An 18,288-nucleotide genomic window follows, 5' to 3' on the forward strand; every position below is an offset into this window, starting at 1 on the left:
TACCTCAGATGAAGTGCCTCAGATGAAGTGGAAGATCCAGTGGCTGCATCCCCGTCCTTTAGTGAGGGCTATTCTGGATACTTTCTGACTTGTTCTGGGGTGGAAAGTGCAAGACAGTGCCTTAAGGCACCCTCAGTGCACGTGAGGTAGAACTTGTCAAAGGGCTCTGTGGCCACACCAGGCCAAAGGTATCTTAGTGGGCTTTTCCCAGTTCCTCATGTGCCATCCCAGGATAGCTGCCTTTGGTGGCTCTGTAATAGTCTTCTCTTTGCCTAAAATCAACTGGCATTTTTTAGTGCTCACTGTGTCCCGAGAATTATTCCAAGTTTTAAAAGCTTATTCATTCTCTACACTACTAATGTTGTGGAATGATAGCAGATAGTGCATGAACTGGCACCGGAATTAGCAATTCCCTGAACCAAAGAATGACTAATGTTCACTGGAGTGATTTTAAACCAGCACGCTGATGCCTTCTTATCCAGACCCCCGCCCCACTTCAAATCCTGCTGTCTCTAACAAACCCATGCAAATCAGGACCTAGTTATACAAACAACTTGAACCCTACAAAACAGTTTGCGTTCCTGAAAGGTCCTTGAAGCCCATGAAGTTGTTAATAAATTTTGGCATGCGTACATGTTTTTCTAGAGAGAAAGTCCATAATTTTCATCAGATGTTCAAATGGGTATGTGACCTAAAAATGGTTAAGATAAACTAACTCCTTAACACTTTTTTTTTCAGCCAGTCACTCTAGTTAAAAATTTCAACATGCAGCCCCCGACACTCCCTGGGAAACATATGCACATACCTGGGGGAATCATTGTCCTCTGAAGGCTCCCCAGCTCTGTCACTGGGCTGCCTGTTATCCATGGTGTTTCAAAGCACTGTTGTTCTGGGTTAAGAAGGACTGTTTGTCCACCAAAGCCCTGGACAGCAAACAGGAAATTAACTCTCTTTGAGAATTTTTTTTTTTTTTCAAAGGAAGAGTCTGTGGGAGAAAGGGGTACTACCAGTACTAAACATTACAGAAGTGTTCCTCGTGTTAATGTCTTAGAAGCCCAGAGATGAGTGAGGATGTCTGAAGGGTGTCTGGCATAGGGCGATGAAAAGGTTGAAGGAATCGGTACTGGGTCTGGTTGGAAAAGAGTTGAGGAATCACAAGGAGCATTGGCTGTTATGAGCAGGGGAGGAATAGAGTATCCAGGTAGAAACAGAGGCCCATAAGGAGTGGGAATAATGAAATGCCTAGGAGGATGGGGTTATCATCCATCCAAACATAAAGTAGCACTACAAAGTCATTTTAAGAGGAATTCTACCCATAGTGCCCAGACTGTGGTCTTTACATACCACTTACCATGGAAAGGAGTCAGGATTCTGCATAGAAATGGGTAATTGCAGGTTTGGAGCAGGAGCCTAGGGCATCTTTTCCTGCCAGAAAAGCTTACTGGAATCATGGTAAAGCATGACAAGAGGAAACTCAAATGGATTTCCACTGATTAAAGATGGGATAATATGAATATCCAAAAGAGTAATGGAATAATGACTATGACAGACTGAAACACATGAAATAGATTTAAAAACCCAAGTGTTTACATATATTTATCCTTAAAAACAAAATCATTTAACTCTTACAATTACTCAGTGAAGCAGGTGCTATTTGTGGTAGGCAACAGGGCTCTCCTTCCTTCACTTCCCCAAGAAGATGTTCATGTTCTACTCTTTGGATTCATGAATATGTTATGTTACATGGCAAATGGGACTTTGCAGATATGATTAGGGTATAAATCTTAAGATACAGAGAGGATCCTGGAGTATCCAGGTAGGCCCAGTCGAATCACAAGAGCCCTTAAGCAGATAACTCTCCAGCTGGAGTCAGAAGAGAGGCAGCAAAAGGGGAAGTAAGAGAGATTCAAAATGTGAGAAGGACTTGAGACATCATTTCTAACTTGGATGTGAAAGTAGCAACATGGCAAGGAATTAACACAGCCTTAAGGAGCTGAGAGAGACTCCCAGCAGACAGCCAGCAGGGAAACCAGAGACCTCCGTTCTACAACCACAAGGAACTATATTTGGTCAACAACCTGAATGAGCTCGGGGCAGTCATCCCCAGAGCTTCCAGAAAGGAACACATTCATGCCAACCCTTGAGTTCGGCCTTGAGTCCTCACCTACACAACTATGAGATAATCAGTGTTTTAAGCTTCTAAGTTTATGGAAACTTTTTTTTTTTTTTTCCAGGACAGGGTCTCACTCTGTCACCCTGGCTGGAGTGCAGTGGCACAATCACGGCTCACTTGTAGCCTGGACTTCCTGGGCTCCAACGATCCTCCCACCTCAAGCCTCCCAAGTAGCTGACACTATTGGCATGCACCACCACACCCAGATAATTTTTGTATTTTTTTTAGAGCTGGGTTTTTGCCACGTTGCCCAAGCTGGTCTTGAACTCTTGGGCTTTAGTGACCTGCCTGCCTGCCTCGGCCTCCCAAAGTGCTGGGATTATAGATAGGCATGAGGCACTGCACCCAGCCTATAGTACAAATAGAAAAATAACCTACTACTGTCATGCCTGTTTTACAGATAGGGAAAGAGAGGCATAGCAAGGTTAAATATCTAGAGTAGATCAGGGTTTATATCCAGGTTCCAGATCCTGCTGTCTTAACCGCTACACAATGCTGTCTCTTAAAAGCAACATTAAATTTTTGATATCTGTTCTAATGCAGGAAAAGAAACTCACCTGGCCCTAGTAGTTATGAAGGAGACATTCTTAAGATGGCAGCTTGGGGAACGTGATGCTGCCTGTGGCTATCAGAATGTCTGATAGTCAGCCATTCAAAGAAGAGAGCAAAATACGTCAGCCTCCTTATAGCTCTCACTTCAACCCACTGAGCTTTTGGGCCCCAGAAACACACATTACCGAGGATGAGAAATTATGAATTTTAGCAACTTTCCCCATATATCTGCCAAAACAATGTGAGTTACTGAATCATCAGAGCAAGTTTAAATGAAACTAGAACATGGCTCTTTCAAAGAGTTAATGGATGAAAATACATAGTGATATAGGATACCTGGTATTTATATAATAATTATTGCAGTAATAAGTTTTTTTTTTTGTTTGTTTGTTTTTTGTTTTTTTGAGACAGTCTCACTCTATCACCCAGGCTGGAGTGCAGTGGTGCAATCTTGGCTCACTGCAACCTCCACCTCCCAGGTTCAAGCAATTCTCCTGCCTCAGGCTCTGGAGTAGCTGGGACTACAGGCGCCCACCACCATGCCCAGCTGACACTTGTGTTTTTAGTAGAAACGGGATTTCCCCATGTTGGCCAGGCTGGTCTCGAACTCCTGACCTCAAGTGATCCACCCGCCTTGGCCTCCCACAGAGCCACCGCACCTGGCAATAAGGCTCATTCTTAAGCTTCTTTTCCCTGTAACTCTGGGATACTTAAATCAGGTGTTACCATTACACTCATTTCCAGTGAGAAATTAAGACACAGACTGCTTAGGTGGCCTGCCTAGTGTACACAGGTAAAAAGATAAAAACCTGCTTCTTCTCAAAATCATATACGAGTCCAGGAACATTTTCCTACACTTTTATATGTATATGAAATACACATTTTAACTCATTATTGAAATCATCTGGTATGATGAAAGGAGCACCAACTCAGAATTAGGCAACCCAAGTTGAAGTTAGCACTTAACCAATTGCTGTCTGTGTTACTACAGAAGGCAGCTCAGTCGTTCTGAGACTCAGTTTCTTCGGCATAATGAGGATAAAACTTTACATGCCTCATAAATTATAAGATGAAATAAGCTATTACGGACTCTGTGATATGCTAGATACAGGCTTTATTAATGTTTATTTCTCAACTTAAAATTAGCTGTAAAATATGTGTGTGGCTATTATTGTTATTATGAAAAAGAACAGAGACAGCCATGTCCAAATTATAATCTAAAAGTTACATTAATTTGATTCAGGGACTCATGTGATTTTGTGGTTTTAATGTTTTTCTTATTCAAATAATCCTTTAGACTTATAAAGGTAGGAAGGCCAGGCACGGTGACTGATACATATAATTCCAACATTTTGGGAGGCTGAGGCAGGAGGATCCCTTGAGGCCAGGAATTCAACACTAGCCTGAACAACACCGTGAGAACTTATTTCTGCAATAATAATAATAATAATAATAATTTTTTAATTAGCCAGGTGTGGTGGTCACATGCATATATAGTTTCAGCTACTCAAGGGGCTGAGGCAGAAGGATCACTTGAGCCCAAAGGTTCAAGGTTATAGTAAGCTATGATCATGCCCTGAGACCTGTCTCTAAAAAAAATTAAAGGCCTGGGTACAGAGGTCATGCTTCTAATCCCAACACTTTGGGAGGTCAAGGCAAGAGGATTGCTTGAGCCTAGTTGTTCAAGACCAGCCCAGAATTTACAAAAACTAAAAAAAACTAGACAGACGTGGCACACGCCTATAAGTCCCAGCTACTTGGACGGCAGGATGATCCCCTGAGCCTGGGAGGTCAAGGCTGCAGTGAGCCATGATCACACCACTACACTCCAAAGACCCTGTCTCAAAAATTAATTAATTAAAATGAAATTTAAAAGATAGGAAAATCAACTTGTATCTGTATGCTCCACAGCCAAATTTGAGATTAAAAAATCTCTTTCAGATAATCTCCAAAAATTCTAAAACCTCACAAAGGCAATTAATGAAATTGGCCAGTCTTTCTGCCAAAGGACTTGCATGTACTGGGGCTGGTAGGGCTGTGACCTGAATTCCTAAGGTTAGTCTTGACCTTCAGTGCTTTGAGGATTTCATTCCTCCTCTGTCATCTCTAACTGCTGTGTTTGGAGTTTCTAATTGGCCTGCTTCCTTTAAAAGTAGGTTTTTACCTTGAAGATGTGGATTTTGTTTTATGGCCTCCCTTCATCCTGAACCTACTTAAAAGTGGAGAAGAAACAAATCACTTTTGCTAAAGCTGCTCTGTGATTCCCTAGAACAACAGACTCCCACAGGGCATCTCCCTCATCAGGGTTTTTCTTTCATCTCCTTTTCTGTCATCTGCCTCTTGGCAGTGAAAAAAGCAGTGGCTGGCTGGGTGCGATGGCTTCACGCCTGTAATCCCAGCACTTTGGGAGGCCAAGGTGGGCGGATCACGATGTCAGGAGTTCGAGACCAGCCTGGCCAACATAGTGAAACCCCGTCTCCACTAAAAATACAAAAATTAGCCGGGGGTGGTGGAATGCGCCAGTAGTCCCAGCTACTTGGGAGGCGGAGGTGAGAGAATCACTTGAACCTGGGAGGCAGAGGTTGCAGTGAGCCAAGACCATGCCATTGCACTCCAGCCTGGGTGACAGAGCGAGACTCCATCTAAGGAAAAAAAAAAAAAAAAAAAGGCACTGGCCTACACTTCCCTTGTGTATTTAGATTAGGAAAATGCTGGAACAACTACAAATGTATACAGATAAAATAAGGCAGCAAGCCAAATCTTAAAATGTAAGACTTTCTTTTTTAATTAAAAAAAAAAAAAAAAAAACCCTACAGCAAGTTGTGGCAGCTCATGCCTGTAATCCCAACACTTTGGGAGGCCAAGGTGGAAGGATCACTTGAGGCCAGGAGTTTGAGACCAGCCTGGGTAACACAGCGAGAACTCATCTCTACAAAACAAAAAATTAGCCGGTCCCGATGGTGCACTCCGATTGTCCCAGCTACTTGGGAGGCTGAGGTGTGAATCTGAAACTGCAGTGAGCCATGATTGTGCCACTGTGCTCCAGCCTAGGAGACAGAGGAAAATCCTGTCTCATAAAATAATAATAATAAAATTTTACTGTGTGTAATAGATCTGGGCGTGACAACTTATGAGGAGATCAATTTTTGAAAATAGATTCTAATTTTAAAGGGACCAGGGATCTTTATATTTAAAATAACCTCATATGAATTTTCCTGAAATGAGAATGGAATCAGTTATCTATTTTGTAAATTAGGATTTCTCTGTAGCAAAGTGCATAATATTTGTACCCATTGTATGTATAAATGTTACGTGCATTTACTTTTAATGTGTGTGTAACTTAATGCACATGGAAATGATAGGATGAGGTGAATACAGAATTGGCTCTGTAATACCTGGGGTTGAGTGTGGCCTTGACATAGGGACTTCAGCCATATGTTTTAACTTCTCTAATTCTCATTTTCCCCACTGGAAAACCATAAATAATAAAGTCTAGGAAATGAATGTGATACAGATTTATAAACTGTAGAACAAGTACAAGCTGATGTGATATTTCTACTTATACATTCAAAAACAAAACTTACAAGCTTGAGGAGAATACAAGGGGCTTCACCCTTGAAATCACAACTATAGAATGTTTTAAATACGGTTTTGAAATGCCAGCAGAGGCAGAAGAGAATTTCAGTAATTTAGGACTTAATTGGTTCTAATAAAAGACAGCGCCTTCACTCTACAGCTTGCCCCATGGACACTTTATACCATGAGCCTTTGTGAAGCAGAGCTTGGCATCTACCCAGACTTAGCTTAGAAGAGCCTGCAAAACCCAAAGTGTTTGTGGTGGGCAGCATTGAAACCAGCTCTGAAGAGACTTCCTATATTCGGGTTTCCTCCTGCTTTGATTTCATTGTATTTCTTTAGGCATTTCAATTAGCATTTTGAACACAACATCTTTGAGAGTTACTTTGCTTTGTTTGTTAGTTCAGGAGCTCACAAATGGCCCCGACTGTGGGAAATAAAAAGTAAATGAGGAGAAGGAAGTCTTTTACAGAGAAACACTTGTTCTGACTGTAGATTAGGCTTAAGACAAAGCAAGCAAAAAGAGGCAAGCTTTTCAAGAGCACATCAACTTTGAAACTTCATGAAGGTCAGGGCAGGCTTGCTGGCCGGAAAGGCTTTTTCCTCCCATTAATATAACTGAACACAAATATTTTAGCATCTTGACTAAGTTAACTTGAACTTTCTGAATGAAATAATTGGCATTCAAAGAATCCAGTATGGTTCTGCAAATACAGTGGAGATAAGAACAATACCCAAAACTTTACTGGCACACTTTTTAACCCTTTTTCTACCACAGACTACTACAGGGCAAACTTGTCCCATATCCAGCTGACTCTGAATGGCAAGTTATCCCAGCATAGAGGTGGTAGCACCACCGCTTGTCTCTTCCTCAAAAAAGGCATATTTGTACCAAAGTGAGTGATAGTGCAGCCATTTAAGCAGATAGCCATAATCTGGTTGCATTTATTTTTAAAAGTAAATAATGTTCTGAAATATAGCCAAACACTAGCGTAATATCTAATGGAGAATAACTAGAGGATTTTTTCTATTAGTCAGGAGTCAGACAAGAGCATCACTATGTTCACTACTATTTACTGTCATGCTGTAATAGCCAATGCAATTAGACAAGATAAACCAGTTTGTGTCATAAAGAAAAAGGTAGAACTATCTCTGTTTGCATGTAGTATAATTATATATCTGAAAAACTCAAAAGACTGAAAAGAAAAACTTCCATAAGTGATAGGAAAATTTATTAAAGTAACAGGTTAAAAATTCAACATACAAAAATCTATAGCCTACATATATATAACCAAAAAAAAAAAAAAAGTGAAATATATATTGGAAAAGAAGACTCTATTTAGGGTAGTACATATATAAACTTTAAAATGTGTTCAAAACCTATTTAAGGACAACTAAATGTTCCCAGAAAGGTAAAACAGTAGATTGAGCAAATGAAAAAAGACAAACCATGTTCTTGGATAGGAAGACTACATTAGAAAGAAGCCAGTTTTCCTTTATTAACCTGTCCTTATAGCATAATTGCAATTAAAAATACTATCCAGTTTCTATCAGGTGCTATACAGGTTTATTAAGAAGAACAAGCGAGAATAGCCAGGAAAACCATGAGAAAAAAGAAAAAGAGAGCCTAGCCTTTCCAAACATTAAAATGTACTATAAAGCCTCTATAATTAAGACATTTTGGTACTGATACATGAGAAGTCAGATAAACCAATGGAACAGAATAGAAAATCCAGAAATATGCTAACTGCATGTGTAAATATAGAGTACAATAAAGGTGGCTTCTCAAATCAGTGGGAAGTGATGGTCTTCTAAAGAGTAGCATTGAGATAAATGGAGAGCCATATGGAAGATAATCGCAGTATGCCAGGAAAAATTCCAACTTGATTAGCGATGTAAATGAAAGAAAAAACATGCAAATGCATGTTTTAAAATGAATGTGTCCATTTATAACCTGAAAGCTCAAAAAATATTCTAAACTATGAATTAACATCCAGAAATAATAAGGAAAAAGATTGATGTATTCACTTTTGAATGGCAAAAAAAGAAAAAAAAACACCATAAGCAAAATAAATATACATGACAAAATTGAAAGCATTTTTTCACCAAACTTACAAAAATGAAGAACGAGAGGCCATCTAACCTGCAGAAGAATGAGATGAGATACAAATAATTTAACAGAAAAAGAAATGCAAATGGATCTTAAATATATGAAAAGTTTCTCCAACCTCACTCAAAAATAAGAGAAAGGTAAATTAAAACTATACTGAAATGCCATTTCTCATCTATCACATTGGCAAAACATCTAGAAGTCTTACCACATATTTTGTTGGCAAGGTTGTGGAAACAATCATTCTTATTTATTATCATGAGAATGCAAAATGATAAAACCATTGGGCAGGGGAAATATGGAAACATATATAATAATAAAACTAAGCACCTGTACTTTGATCCAACCATCCCAATTCTAGAACCCAAATATATGCTAGCAAAAAATATTTTAAAAATGGGCACGAGGCTCTTCCTTGCGCACTCTTTCTAAGATCAAAAATTGGAGACATCTTAAATGAACACCAGTAGAAAACTAGTTGAATTAACTGATTCATCTACTCACTGGAAGAGTATCTCTGTACTTCTGTGGCATTATCTTCAGGATATAATGCAGGGTTTCTCCACAGCAACACTACTAATATTTTGGGTCAGATAATTCTTTATTGCAGGGGCTGTCCTGTGTGTTGTAGGATGTTTGGCAGCATCCCTGGCCTGTACCTATTGGATGTCAGTAACAGCCCTCCTCCAAGTGTGACAACCAAAAATGCCTCCAGACACTACTGAATGCCGCCTGGAAGACAAAACCCTCCCCAGTTGAGAACTGATGTTAATGTTATGTTAACTGTAACTGTAATGTTAAATGAAATAGCATGGCAGGGAAGAGTGTATAAAGTATGTTTATATTAACAAAATGTTTGATGAGTAAACCATACATTTTTGTAAAGTTATCTGTAGGAGAAGGGAATAGAGTGTAGGGGGAAGGTATAGAAGCTGAACTACTTTGAATATTTTTTTTTTTTTTTTTGTAAATTTGACTTTGGTACCTTTACATATAATATTAAATTAAATATTTAAAAAGCAAGTCTAAAATTTGAACACAAATAGAAACAAATGATGTTAGATGTATATCTAGTTGGTGGCACATCTACACCAAGAAGATCTATTCTAAGTGACTTTGAACACACTGGTTTGAGTATATATTCCGAGTTGGATAAATTCCTGGTTATTCTTGCTTGTTCTTAAACCTGTATAACACCTGATAGAAAGTAGATAGTATTTTTAATTGCAATTATGCTATAATAATTGCAATTATTTATCCAACTAAGAATAAATTATAATTTATTGTATTATTATAATTATACATATATAATTATAAAAATAAATAAAAACAACTACAAAATAATATGAAAATTATTTTTAATGATCATAATTATAATTATAATAAGAATGTTGGAATTATTCTGAGATTTTTGTGCATGTGGTTCAAATAAAGCAATGAATAATTTTGATGATGTCATTAAGCATGAGAAATTTCAGCATGAGAAAAAGGAGATACAAATGTAAAAACAATGAGATTAAGTAAAAACCTTGATGCTCTAATTTTGAATAGGAAGTAGCAATATGAACTCATGAAATATTTATTTTTATAAAACCACAAACCTTTCCTGACTCTGTCCAGTGAATAAAACTGAAACATAATAGCCAATCCAGTAGCAATAAGTATTCCTAGCAGTGGATCATGGTATCTAAATATCATTTCTAACTAAAAAGAAAACAAGCCATTTTGGAGAAATGGGTAATTCAAGATTGGGGCAGAAAATGTGCAAAATAACACTGGAAAAAATTACTAGTAGCAATTATCAGAAAGCAAGGAAGCTATGTTAGAATACTGGGATTATGTCAAAAGATGTCAAGAACTAACTGGAAGAGGCTCCTACAGGCCAAGGTAGGGCTATTTATGCATCATTAATATAATAACTGCAATAGAGAGGAACAAATTGGATGTTATTAAATTCATGAGTTCACAATAATGGTTGAAAAAGAGTACGTCATTTGTCACTTTGGGAGGAGCTAAGGAACCAAATCACTATTTCAAAATAATAAAGGGAAAGAATTATTTATCCTACCTTTCCTAGATGAAATGTACTTCACAGTAACCAAATAGTTGAGAAGTTTCTTTTTAGAGAACTATTCCAGCTAATAAATAAGGAAGAAAATAATAGAATTAGAACATTATCAATCTGAAATTTTTAATGAATTATCTGTATAATGATTGCCAGTATCTGCTAATATCACAGAACAAGAGAGAGAACCGGATACTATGTATCTCCAGGTGGAAGTACACTAAAATCACTCATCAAGGATTTTTGTCAAAAAAAAAAAAAAAAAAAAGCAAAGAACAAGAAGAAAGGAAACTGAATCTTAGCAAATCTTTTAGATCAAACAATTTATAAGAACTACAGAGTACAGAGGGACATGTAAAACAAAACCACAGGGGCGCTATAAGGAAAATTCAGACTGTGGAAACTAAAGAAAAAATGGCTCAGTTTCTTCAATACTAGCAATAACACTGTAAAAAATCCAAGGAAATAGTAAGAGAAGAGTTTGAAGGAGAACCTATAAATTAAAATATAATTAACCCATTTATGGATGTATCAACCAAATGCAATGTTTGGACCTTATTTGCATATCTTGATTAAAAGAAATTATGAATATATATATGCATATAGGTGATAAAAAAATACTTAAAAACAATTAGAGACGTATGAACACCAGTGGGCTGTTTGATGATATTAAGGAACTACTCTTTTCCCTGCTTAGGTGCAGCAATGGGATTGTGTGTGTTTGTGTTTATTCTAAGAGTCCTGTCTTTTAAAGATACATACTGAAATTACATGATAGGTGGGATTTGCTTTCAAATAATATGGGGAAATAGGCAGGGACAAGTGGCAGTATGATGAAACCAGATTAGCAATTGATTATTATCAAAGCTGAGTGATACATACTGGAGTGTTCATTATACTATTTTATATTTGTCTGAAAATTTACATAACAAAATGCTTTATGAAAGAAAACAATTAGGAAACTTATTGGGAAACTTCATACCTTAGCTGTCATTAGAGCCACATTCTTTGCTAGACCCCTCCTATCAGGACAACCACAGTGTGTGGACACTGCCATTGAGAAGCTGTGATTGCTCTGAGTCCACCTCATTGGCTCCTTTGCCTCTTCTGTGCTCCTTTTCCAATTCTGTCACTGCCTCCGCAGAAGTCCGCCAAGAGAAACATATAGTAAGAACTTAAGATAATGGCACCTTAACAAACTAAGGTCACCTTGTGATCATATACTTTGTGCATCAAAGAATTCCACAGAATTATCTCCTCCAAGTGGCTGTTGCAGCTGTTCAATTAATAGTGAGAATATTGATCAGGTCATCATTTATGTTCCTGCTAATATAAACTACTGGTTTATTGTCAACCTCTAATTACAGAGTGCTTTTATAAGAGAGCTTCCTCTGTGTTGCAAGAGCTACTAGAAGCTGGATCCAAGGACATGGAAGGGGGGGGAAAAGGCGGGAGGGCATACTTTTATTAGCAATGAGCAAATTGGCATTAGTCATCATTCTTGTCTTCTTTTAACTATAGGTATTTATCAAAGTGCTGGATAATAATGATAATGGCCCAGAATTCTCTCAGCCGAATTACGATGTGACAATTTCTGAGGATGTGCTTCCAGACACAGAGATCTTGCAGATTGAAGCCACAGATAGAGATGAGAAGCACAAGCTGAGCTACACTGTTCATAGCAGCATCGACTCCATCAGCATGAGAAAATTCCGGATTGACCCTAGTACTGGCGTGCTCTATACTGCCGAGAGGCTGGACCATGAGGCCCAGGACAAGCACATTCTCAACATAATGGTAGGACCGAAATCCTAATTTGCTCTCCTACAGAACCATTGACTGTTCAGGCCACACACATTAGCCTTCAGAAGTATAGGGCCCCTAAATTTTATAAGTAGTTGAAAATTTAGTCTTTTCACAGAGAGATTGCTTTCATTTTTGCCTTTTTATTTCAATGAAGAATTACTGTTGTTAGATAGCAACTCTGTATTTTTGCCAAACTAAAATATTAGATAAGCTCTGCAGCAGGGGCTGCTCAGTAAATGCTCTAAACAGACTGACTCGAGAGGGAATGAACAGGTCATGTTCCCAGGCTCTGGGGTTCGTTTGTACCCAGAAGATTTCAAAGAAAAATTGAAAAGACATTCCTTGAGAAGTTAATCACAAGGGTAATCATGTACTCAGCCTACGCAATGCTCAGTCCTTGGAAGGATTTGGAAAACCAATTTATTACTTATTGTACTGGCACTGTACCTAGTAGTAAATACTGGCACACAAGAGAGATCTCTACATGCTAAAGCCTACAGAGAGTATCAATCTGAGTTTGTGTTTATGGGACCTCCAAATTATGTAGGAGAAATTGCTTTACTTTTAAAGTAGTGTTTAGCTAGTTCACATAATTGGGAAGTAGAGATTAATGAGAAACACCCTTGATTAATTTATGGCCTGAAGTCTATCCCTCCAACCACCCAAGAATCCCCGCAGCATTGCACAGCCACTTCCTGTCAGAGCCCCCACTGTGTTCCTTTAAGACCAGGTAGAAGGACAGACTTAATCTTCTGCCCTGATTGGCGCTAAAATACTACACTAAGACAGTATAAATTCCTAAGCAGCTGAAAGTAATGTTCCACTAAGTTTTACTTTTCTTTCATAAGACTAGAAACCTTCCCCGACAAGAGGAAGTTTGAGTGTCGTGCACTTAGCTATAGTTTCCAACTAAGACTCCGGGAAACAGATGGGGTTACTTATAGAGGTCTTCCAGTCATCACTCTGGCCCTTCATTCATTCATTTAACATATATTTCTCAAGCACCTACTATGCACCAAACGCTCTTCTAGGCACTGAAGATACAAAAAAGACAAAGTTCCTGCACCCTAGGAGCTTACGCTTAATTGGAACTGACCTAGGTTTCAACAATCCCCAAATAAAGAGTTCCGCTTGGTCCTTGGGTATGACAGACCAGTCTGCAGACAGGGAAATTCAGCATATTCACTGGGCTAATTCTGCATGTGTTTTCTCCAAGGGCAGAAACCTTGTGCTAGTGACTAACTCCATTCTCATGATTCTTTAAGCCATTTCTGTTCATTCTTTTCTTTAACAAACTCAGAAATCCATTTGGTCACCCTCTACCATTTATCACATACATAATTGAATATTTCGAGCAAACAAGTGCTTTACACTGCCTTTCTCCTAGCTAAGCCATTTTAGTCATTTTGCTCATTCCTCCTAGGTACTATTTCTGAAAACCCCTTTCTCTTTGTTGGCTCTTTTCGATATATTTTCTAATTTCTTCACCTCTCTCTGCAGGTATGGAGTTTAAAATTGAAAAAGCCAAGAGCACATATTTGATTAGTGCTACATCAAATGATAGCAAAACCTTGTGGTTAAAGAAATGATTATTTGCAAGCTTCTGCCATATACAAACTAAAGGAAACTTTAAAACTGCCAAGCAAGGTTTTTTGGTGAAATCAGAAAGGGGGTGCTTCAGCACTTTGAAGAAAATGACAAATGGTTGTGTCAAGTGTGACATTTTATTTAACGTTTCTCTAAGTAAGAAATTAAGATTTGATTCATCTTCCCAATGGTCTGGCTTCTCTCAGCTCTAGACTTTTGTATATATTGGCTTTTTTGCCTGAAAATGCCGCACACTGCTACCACCACCATTTTACCACCCCTACTTGTTCTTGTTACCTTTTTCAGGAAGCGAAATGCTAGGTTACTTTCTTCTCACTATTCTGCGAGCACCTTTAGTGCATCCCATGAGAATACTTAGCCCTGAGCATTATACCCATCTATTTGCTTGTTTGTATTCCCACTTGACTCTAAGCTTCTTGAGGGCAGGAACTGTATCAAATTCACTGCTGAACCACCAGAGCAAAGCCAGGGACTTGGACAGATAGGTGACAATAAATGTTTGTTGAATGGATGAATGGAAATGCCTACATTGTGTTCATTAATTCCAATCTTTAGTTGCCCCTGCAGAAGAGCCTCTATCCGCTATTCTCTTATCAGCTGTGTACACAAATAAGGGGGAGGCCACTGTATGGGGAGAGCCAGAGCACAGCGCTGTGTCTGTGATATCAAGGCATCAGTTCTACACACACAGACTGAGCACAGACCACAGGCCAGACATTAGGCTGAACAGTAAAGGTATTGTAACCCCTGCTCGCGATTTCCTCCCAATGTTTCCTCACTTGATGATACTACCATTTATTGAGCCCCTACTAGAAGCCTGGAACTGGGTCAAGCACTTTGCATGCATTATTTCATTTTGTCTTCACCCCAGACATAGCCATGTGAATTCTTTGCTATTTAAGATTTGAGTCCCACCACTTCTTGTATTTTGCCTAAAGGTCAGAGATCAGGAGTTTCCTTATCGAAGAAACTTGGCCCGAGTCATTGTGAATGTGGAGGATGCTAATGATCACAGCCCTTATTTTACCAACCCACTGTACGAAGCGTCTGTGTTTGAATCTGCTGCTCTGGGATCAGCTGTTCTGCAAGTGACAGCTCTGGACAAAGACAAAGGAGAAAATGCAGAACTCATATATACCATAGAAGCAGGTGAGAGCTGTTGCACTGCACAAATTTCAGCATAATGCATGGCATTCGACCCTCAGTAGCATTTATCACCATGTAAAATTCAGATCATTAACAACAGAACATCTCTAAATGAACTTTTTTGGCCAAGCCGCTGTCCTATTTGGGAGATGATGGTGGATAAAGTTCTTGACGTTTCAGTAATAGGTTTTCTATCATTAACAGCAAGGAAAGTTTCCTTTGTCGTGTTCGATCTTGGGTTTTTCTGGGATAGAGAAGAGAAAATAAATACGCAATAAATTTATTGGCTTTTACCTGTAGGCCACCAAGCCAGGGCCTCAGACTAAAATAACCAAAGCCACAAATAATCTGAGGGCTACCAGGGTGTTCTGTGAATTGAATCTTAACAAGTCTTTGTTTACTAGGTGGTCTGTGGGCTTCAGAAATTCCTTCAACCTCACAGCACAAATTCACATCTTTGGAGGCAACCTGAGTAGCAGAGTAGGTGGTAGATATAGATTCTGAACTGCTTGCTAAACCTGACAAATAAATACAGGCTCTTGTTTTGTTAAATTTTTTAAAAATTAGATGTTTTAAAATTAATTTTAACGTCTATAAGGCAAGACCATAGTTTACTGATGGTTTGAAGACTGATAGCTAGAAAGCTTCTATGATGAGAGATGAATAGCTAAGCAAGAAAAAAAACCTAAAAATGACAAATATCCTTTCTCTGCCTATGTTCTCTTCCCCATTCCATCTTTTTTGAATATTCAAGCCACTTATTTCCAAAATGTTCTGCAACATTATGTCTGTCGTGAATAATGCCAAATGCAATCTCCTTTCATGCCAGGGATGGAAAGGCTTCTCTCCCTTCATTTAAATGTAGAGCATTTTTGAGAGGAGTTGAATTAAAATATGAATGCTAGGATGACAGTTTTGGACTAGAAATTTTAGAAAAAGAAAAGCCAACAACCTTCTAAAAAAAAGTTCTTGCATTAAATGATAACTTAAAACTATTTCTTGTAATAGGCACTCACATTTTACATCGGTCTGTGCTAAGCTCTATTTATAAAAAGAAAAAGGAGAAAAAGAAAAGATAAGAATTCATAATAGCAAAGTTCCCAGAGAGAATTTACCTATTTTTTTCTAGGTTTCCATGGAATTTCCTTTCAATCTAAAGCCTGACCAGTATTTTCTTAGAAATGCTATTTTACATCTTTTATTTATCACAGGACATTTTTATTACTTAATTACATAATCTTTGTTCTTTGGGTTCCACAAATAATATAAGGAAACTTTTCCAATACATGAATATTTCAATCATATCCCAGAAAATGTCACCTAAACCAACAACTCTTTTTATTCTTTCCATTGTTTTTTCCAATATTGTGTGTTTTTCTTTTCCCCATATTCCTTCATGCATATACATTGTTTCATATCACTGTAATTATTTAGATATAGGGTTTTCTTTCTACTTTTCTTACCATGTTCTAAACATTTGCTGTATGTGTCTACCTGCTTTTTATATTTGTCATTAAGCCTGCTACTTATACTCCTTTGAGATAGCCAGATAATGTTTCAATCGGTTTGGAGTTTCTTAAGGAGTAATTTAACTTACCATCCAACCAAAAAGACTGCTCTGCTTATCTTTTGATCTCTGCAGACTACAGCATGGTGCCCAGTCATTTCTTTAACTGACTACAAGACAGAACAGTTATTTGCTTAGAACACCTTTTATATAGAAAACATGAACTCCCAGAAAACCATGGGAACAACTGATATCTCAAAAAAAAAAAAAAAGACCTTTGATTATATGTAAGAAACTAGTGAGGATTACAATATTCACAATAAATCTCAAATGGCCAGTGAGCCTCTTCACAGACAGACAAACCCACACTGGACTGCACTGGTTTCTTCCTAGTCGAGGGTGGGAGCAGGTTTCTTCCCAGACGAGAGTAGGAGAGAGGCTGATCCCAGATGCTTCAACACTTTGAAGCAAATGACAAATGGTTGTGTAAAGTATTATGTTTTATTTAACTTTTCTCACACACATCAGATAAGCAAGATTTCACTCTGTTTATTGGTGGGCTATAAATTTCCTGTCTCCTGCCTGTCCTCTAAAGTGACTGCGGAAGCGTTTTATTTTGGCCTGAAGGTCTGAGGCAGAATTTGAGTGCAGAGCTTCAGGTCTTATATCTACTTTGAGTTTTGTGTTTGGTGTCAATGATGAGTCTGAGGCAGGATTGTACAAGAGAGACTGGGACTGAGTTGAGTTCGGGTGGGGGCATATGGATCCCAAGATGCATATGAACAGAGAGTTTAAAATATATTTTTAGATTTACCTCTCCTCTCAATCATTCAACAAATATTGAGCAACTTCTTTGTAGCAGATGCTGTGTTGTGTACTAGATAAGGAATGACAGCACAGCTTTTATTCAATTGCCAAAAATCTACAGAGACCATAGATTCCAAAAAACAAACAGAGGTCAATTTTTCAGGATTCAAGTGTAGCAGGAAAGAATAAGCAGGAAGTGGAGTCCAAGAGAATGGGTCAATGTGTCAAAGAGGGAAAGAGGAGGAGGGCCTACTTTGGACCTGATGTATCAGCACACCATTCTGGAAGGGTGTCGCAAACAGATAAGCAGCCATGAGATAGCAGGGTTAAGAGTTTCTACTTGAGGCCAGGCACAGTGGCTCATGCCGGTAATCCCAGCATTTTGGGAGGCTGAGGTGAGTGGATCACTCAAGGTCAGAAGTTTGAGACTAGCCTGGCCAACATGGCGAAACCCCATCTCTACAAACACAAAAATTAGCGGGGTGTGGTGGTGCATGCCTGCAGTCCCAGCTACTGTGGAGGCTGAGGCAGGAGAATCACTTAAACCCAGGAGACAGAGGTTGAAGTGAGCCAAGATTACACCACTGCACTCTAACCTGGATGGTAGAGTGAGACTCCATCTCAAAAAAAAAAAAAAAAAAAAAAAAACATAAATTATATTTGAGGTCAAAAGCTGGCTCCCCATCATCTCCACTGTAGCATATCTTGCTGGGTATGAAGAAATCTGCCGGGTGTGGAGTGAGGGAGGACTTACCTAGAAACTCTGCAGTGGGGCACCATAATCAGTGAACACCGAGATCCCTGGCTCCAGTAGCATTCATCAGTCAAGGTTGCATGTTGGTGCCACCACTGGAAGGTGACCATTGCTCAGTTGAAGTGATTTCCCCTACAAAGGTCTGTGAATCACCTGTTGGATTCACACTCAATTCTATGACACT

The 18,288-nt window shown here is 38.6% G+C and overlaps 1 protein-coding gene across 2 annotated transcripts in view; it reads left to right on the forward strand.

Moving 5' to 3' along the window:
• Positions 1-18,288, forward strand: part of FAT3 (FAT atypical cadherin 3) — a 547,597-nt gene that overhangs the window by 430,514 nt on the left and 98,795 nt on the right. For both annotated transcript variants that reach the window (XM_023209116.2, XM_031933808.1), the window contains exons 7-8: positions 11,998-12,273; positions 14,829-15,039. In XM_023209116.2, the coding sequence (XP_023064884.2) occupies positions 11,998-12,273; positions 14,829-15,039 (487 nt within the window). The remainder of the gene's footprint in view (positions 1-11,997; positions 12,274-14,828; positions 15,040-18,288) is intronic.

This window comes from Piliocolobus tephrosceles, chromosome 13 (assembly GCF_002776525.5).
Source record: "Piliocolobus tephrosceles isolate RC106 chromosome 13, ASM277652v3, whole genome shotgun sequence".
NCBI lineage: Eukaryota > Metazoa > Chordata > Mammalia > Primates > Cercopithecidae > Piliocolobus > Piliocolobus tephrosceles.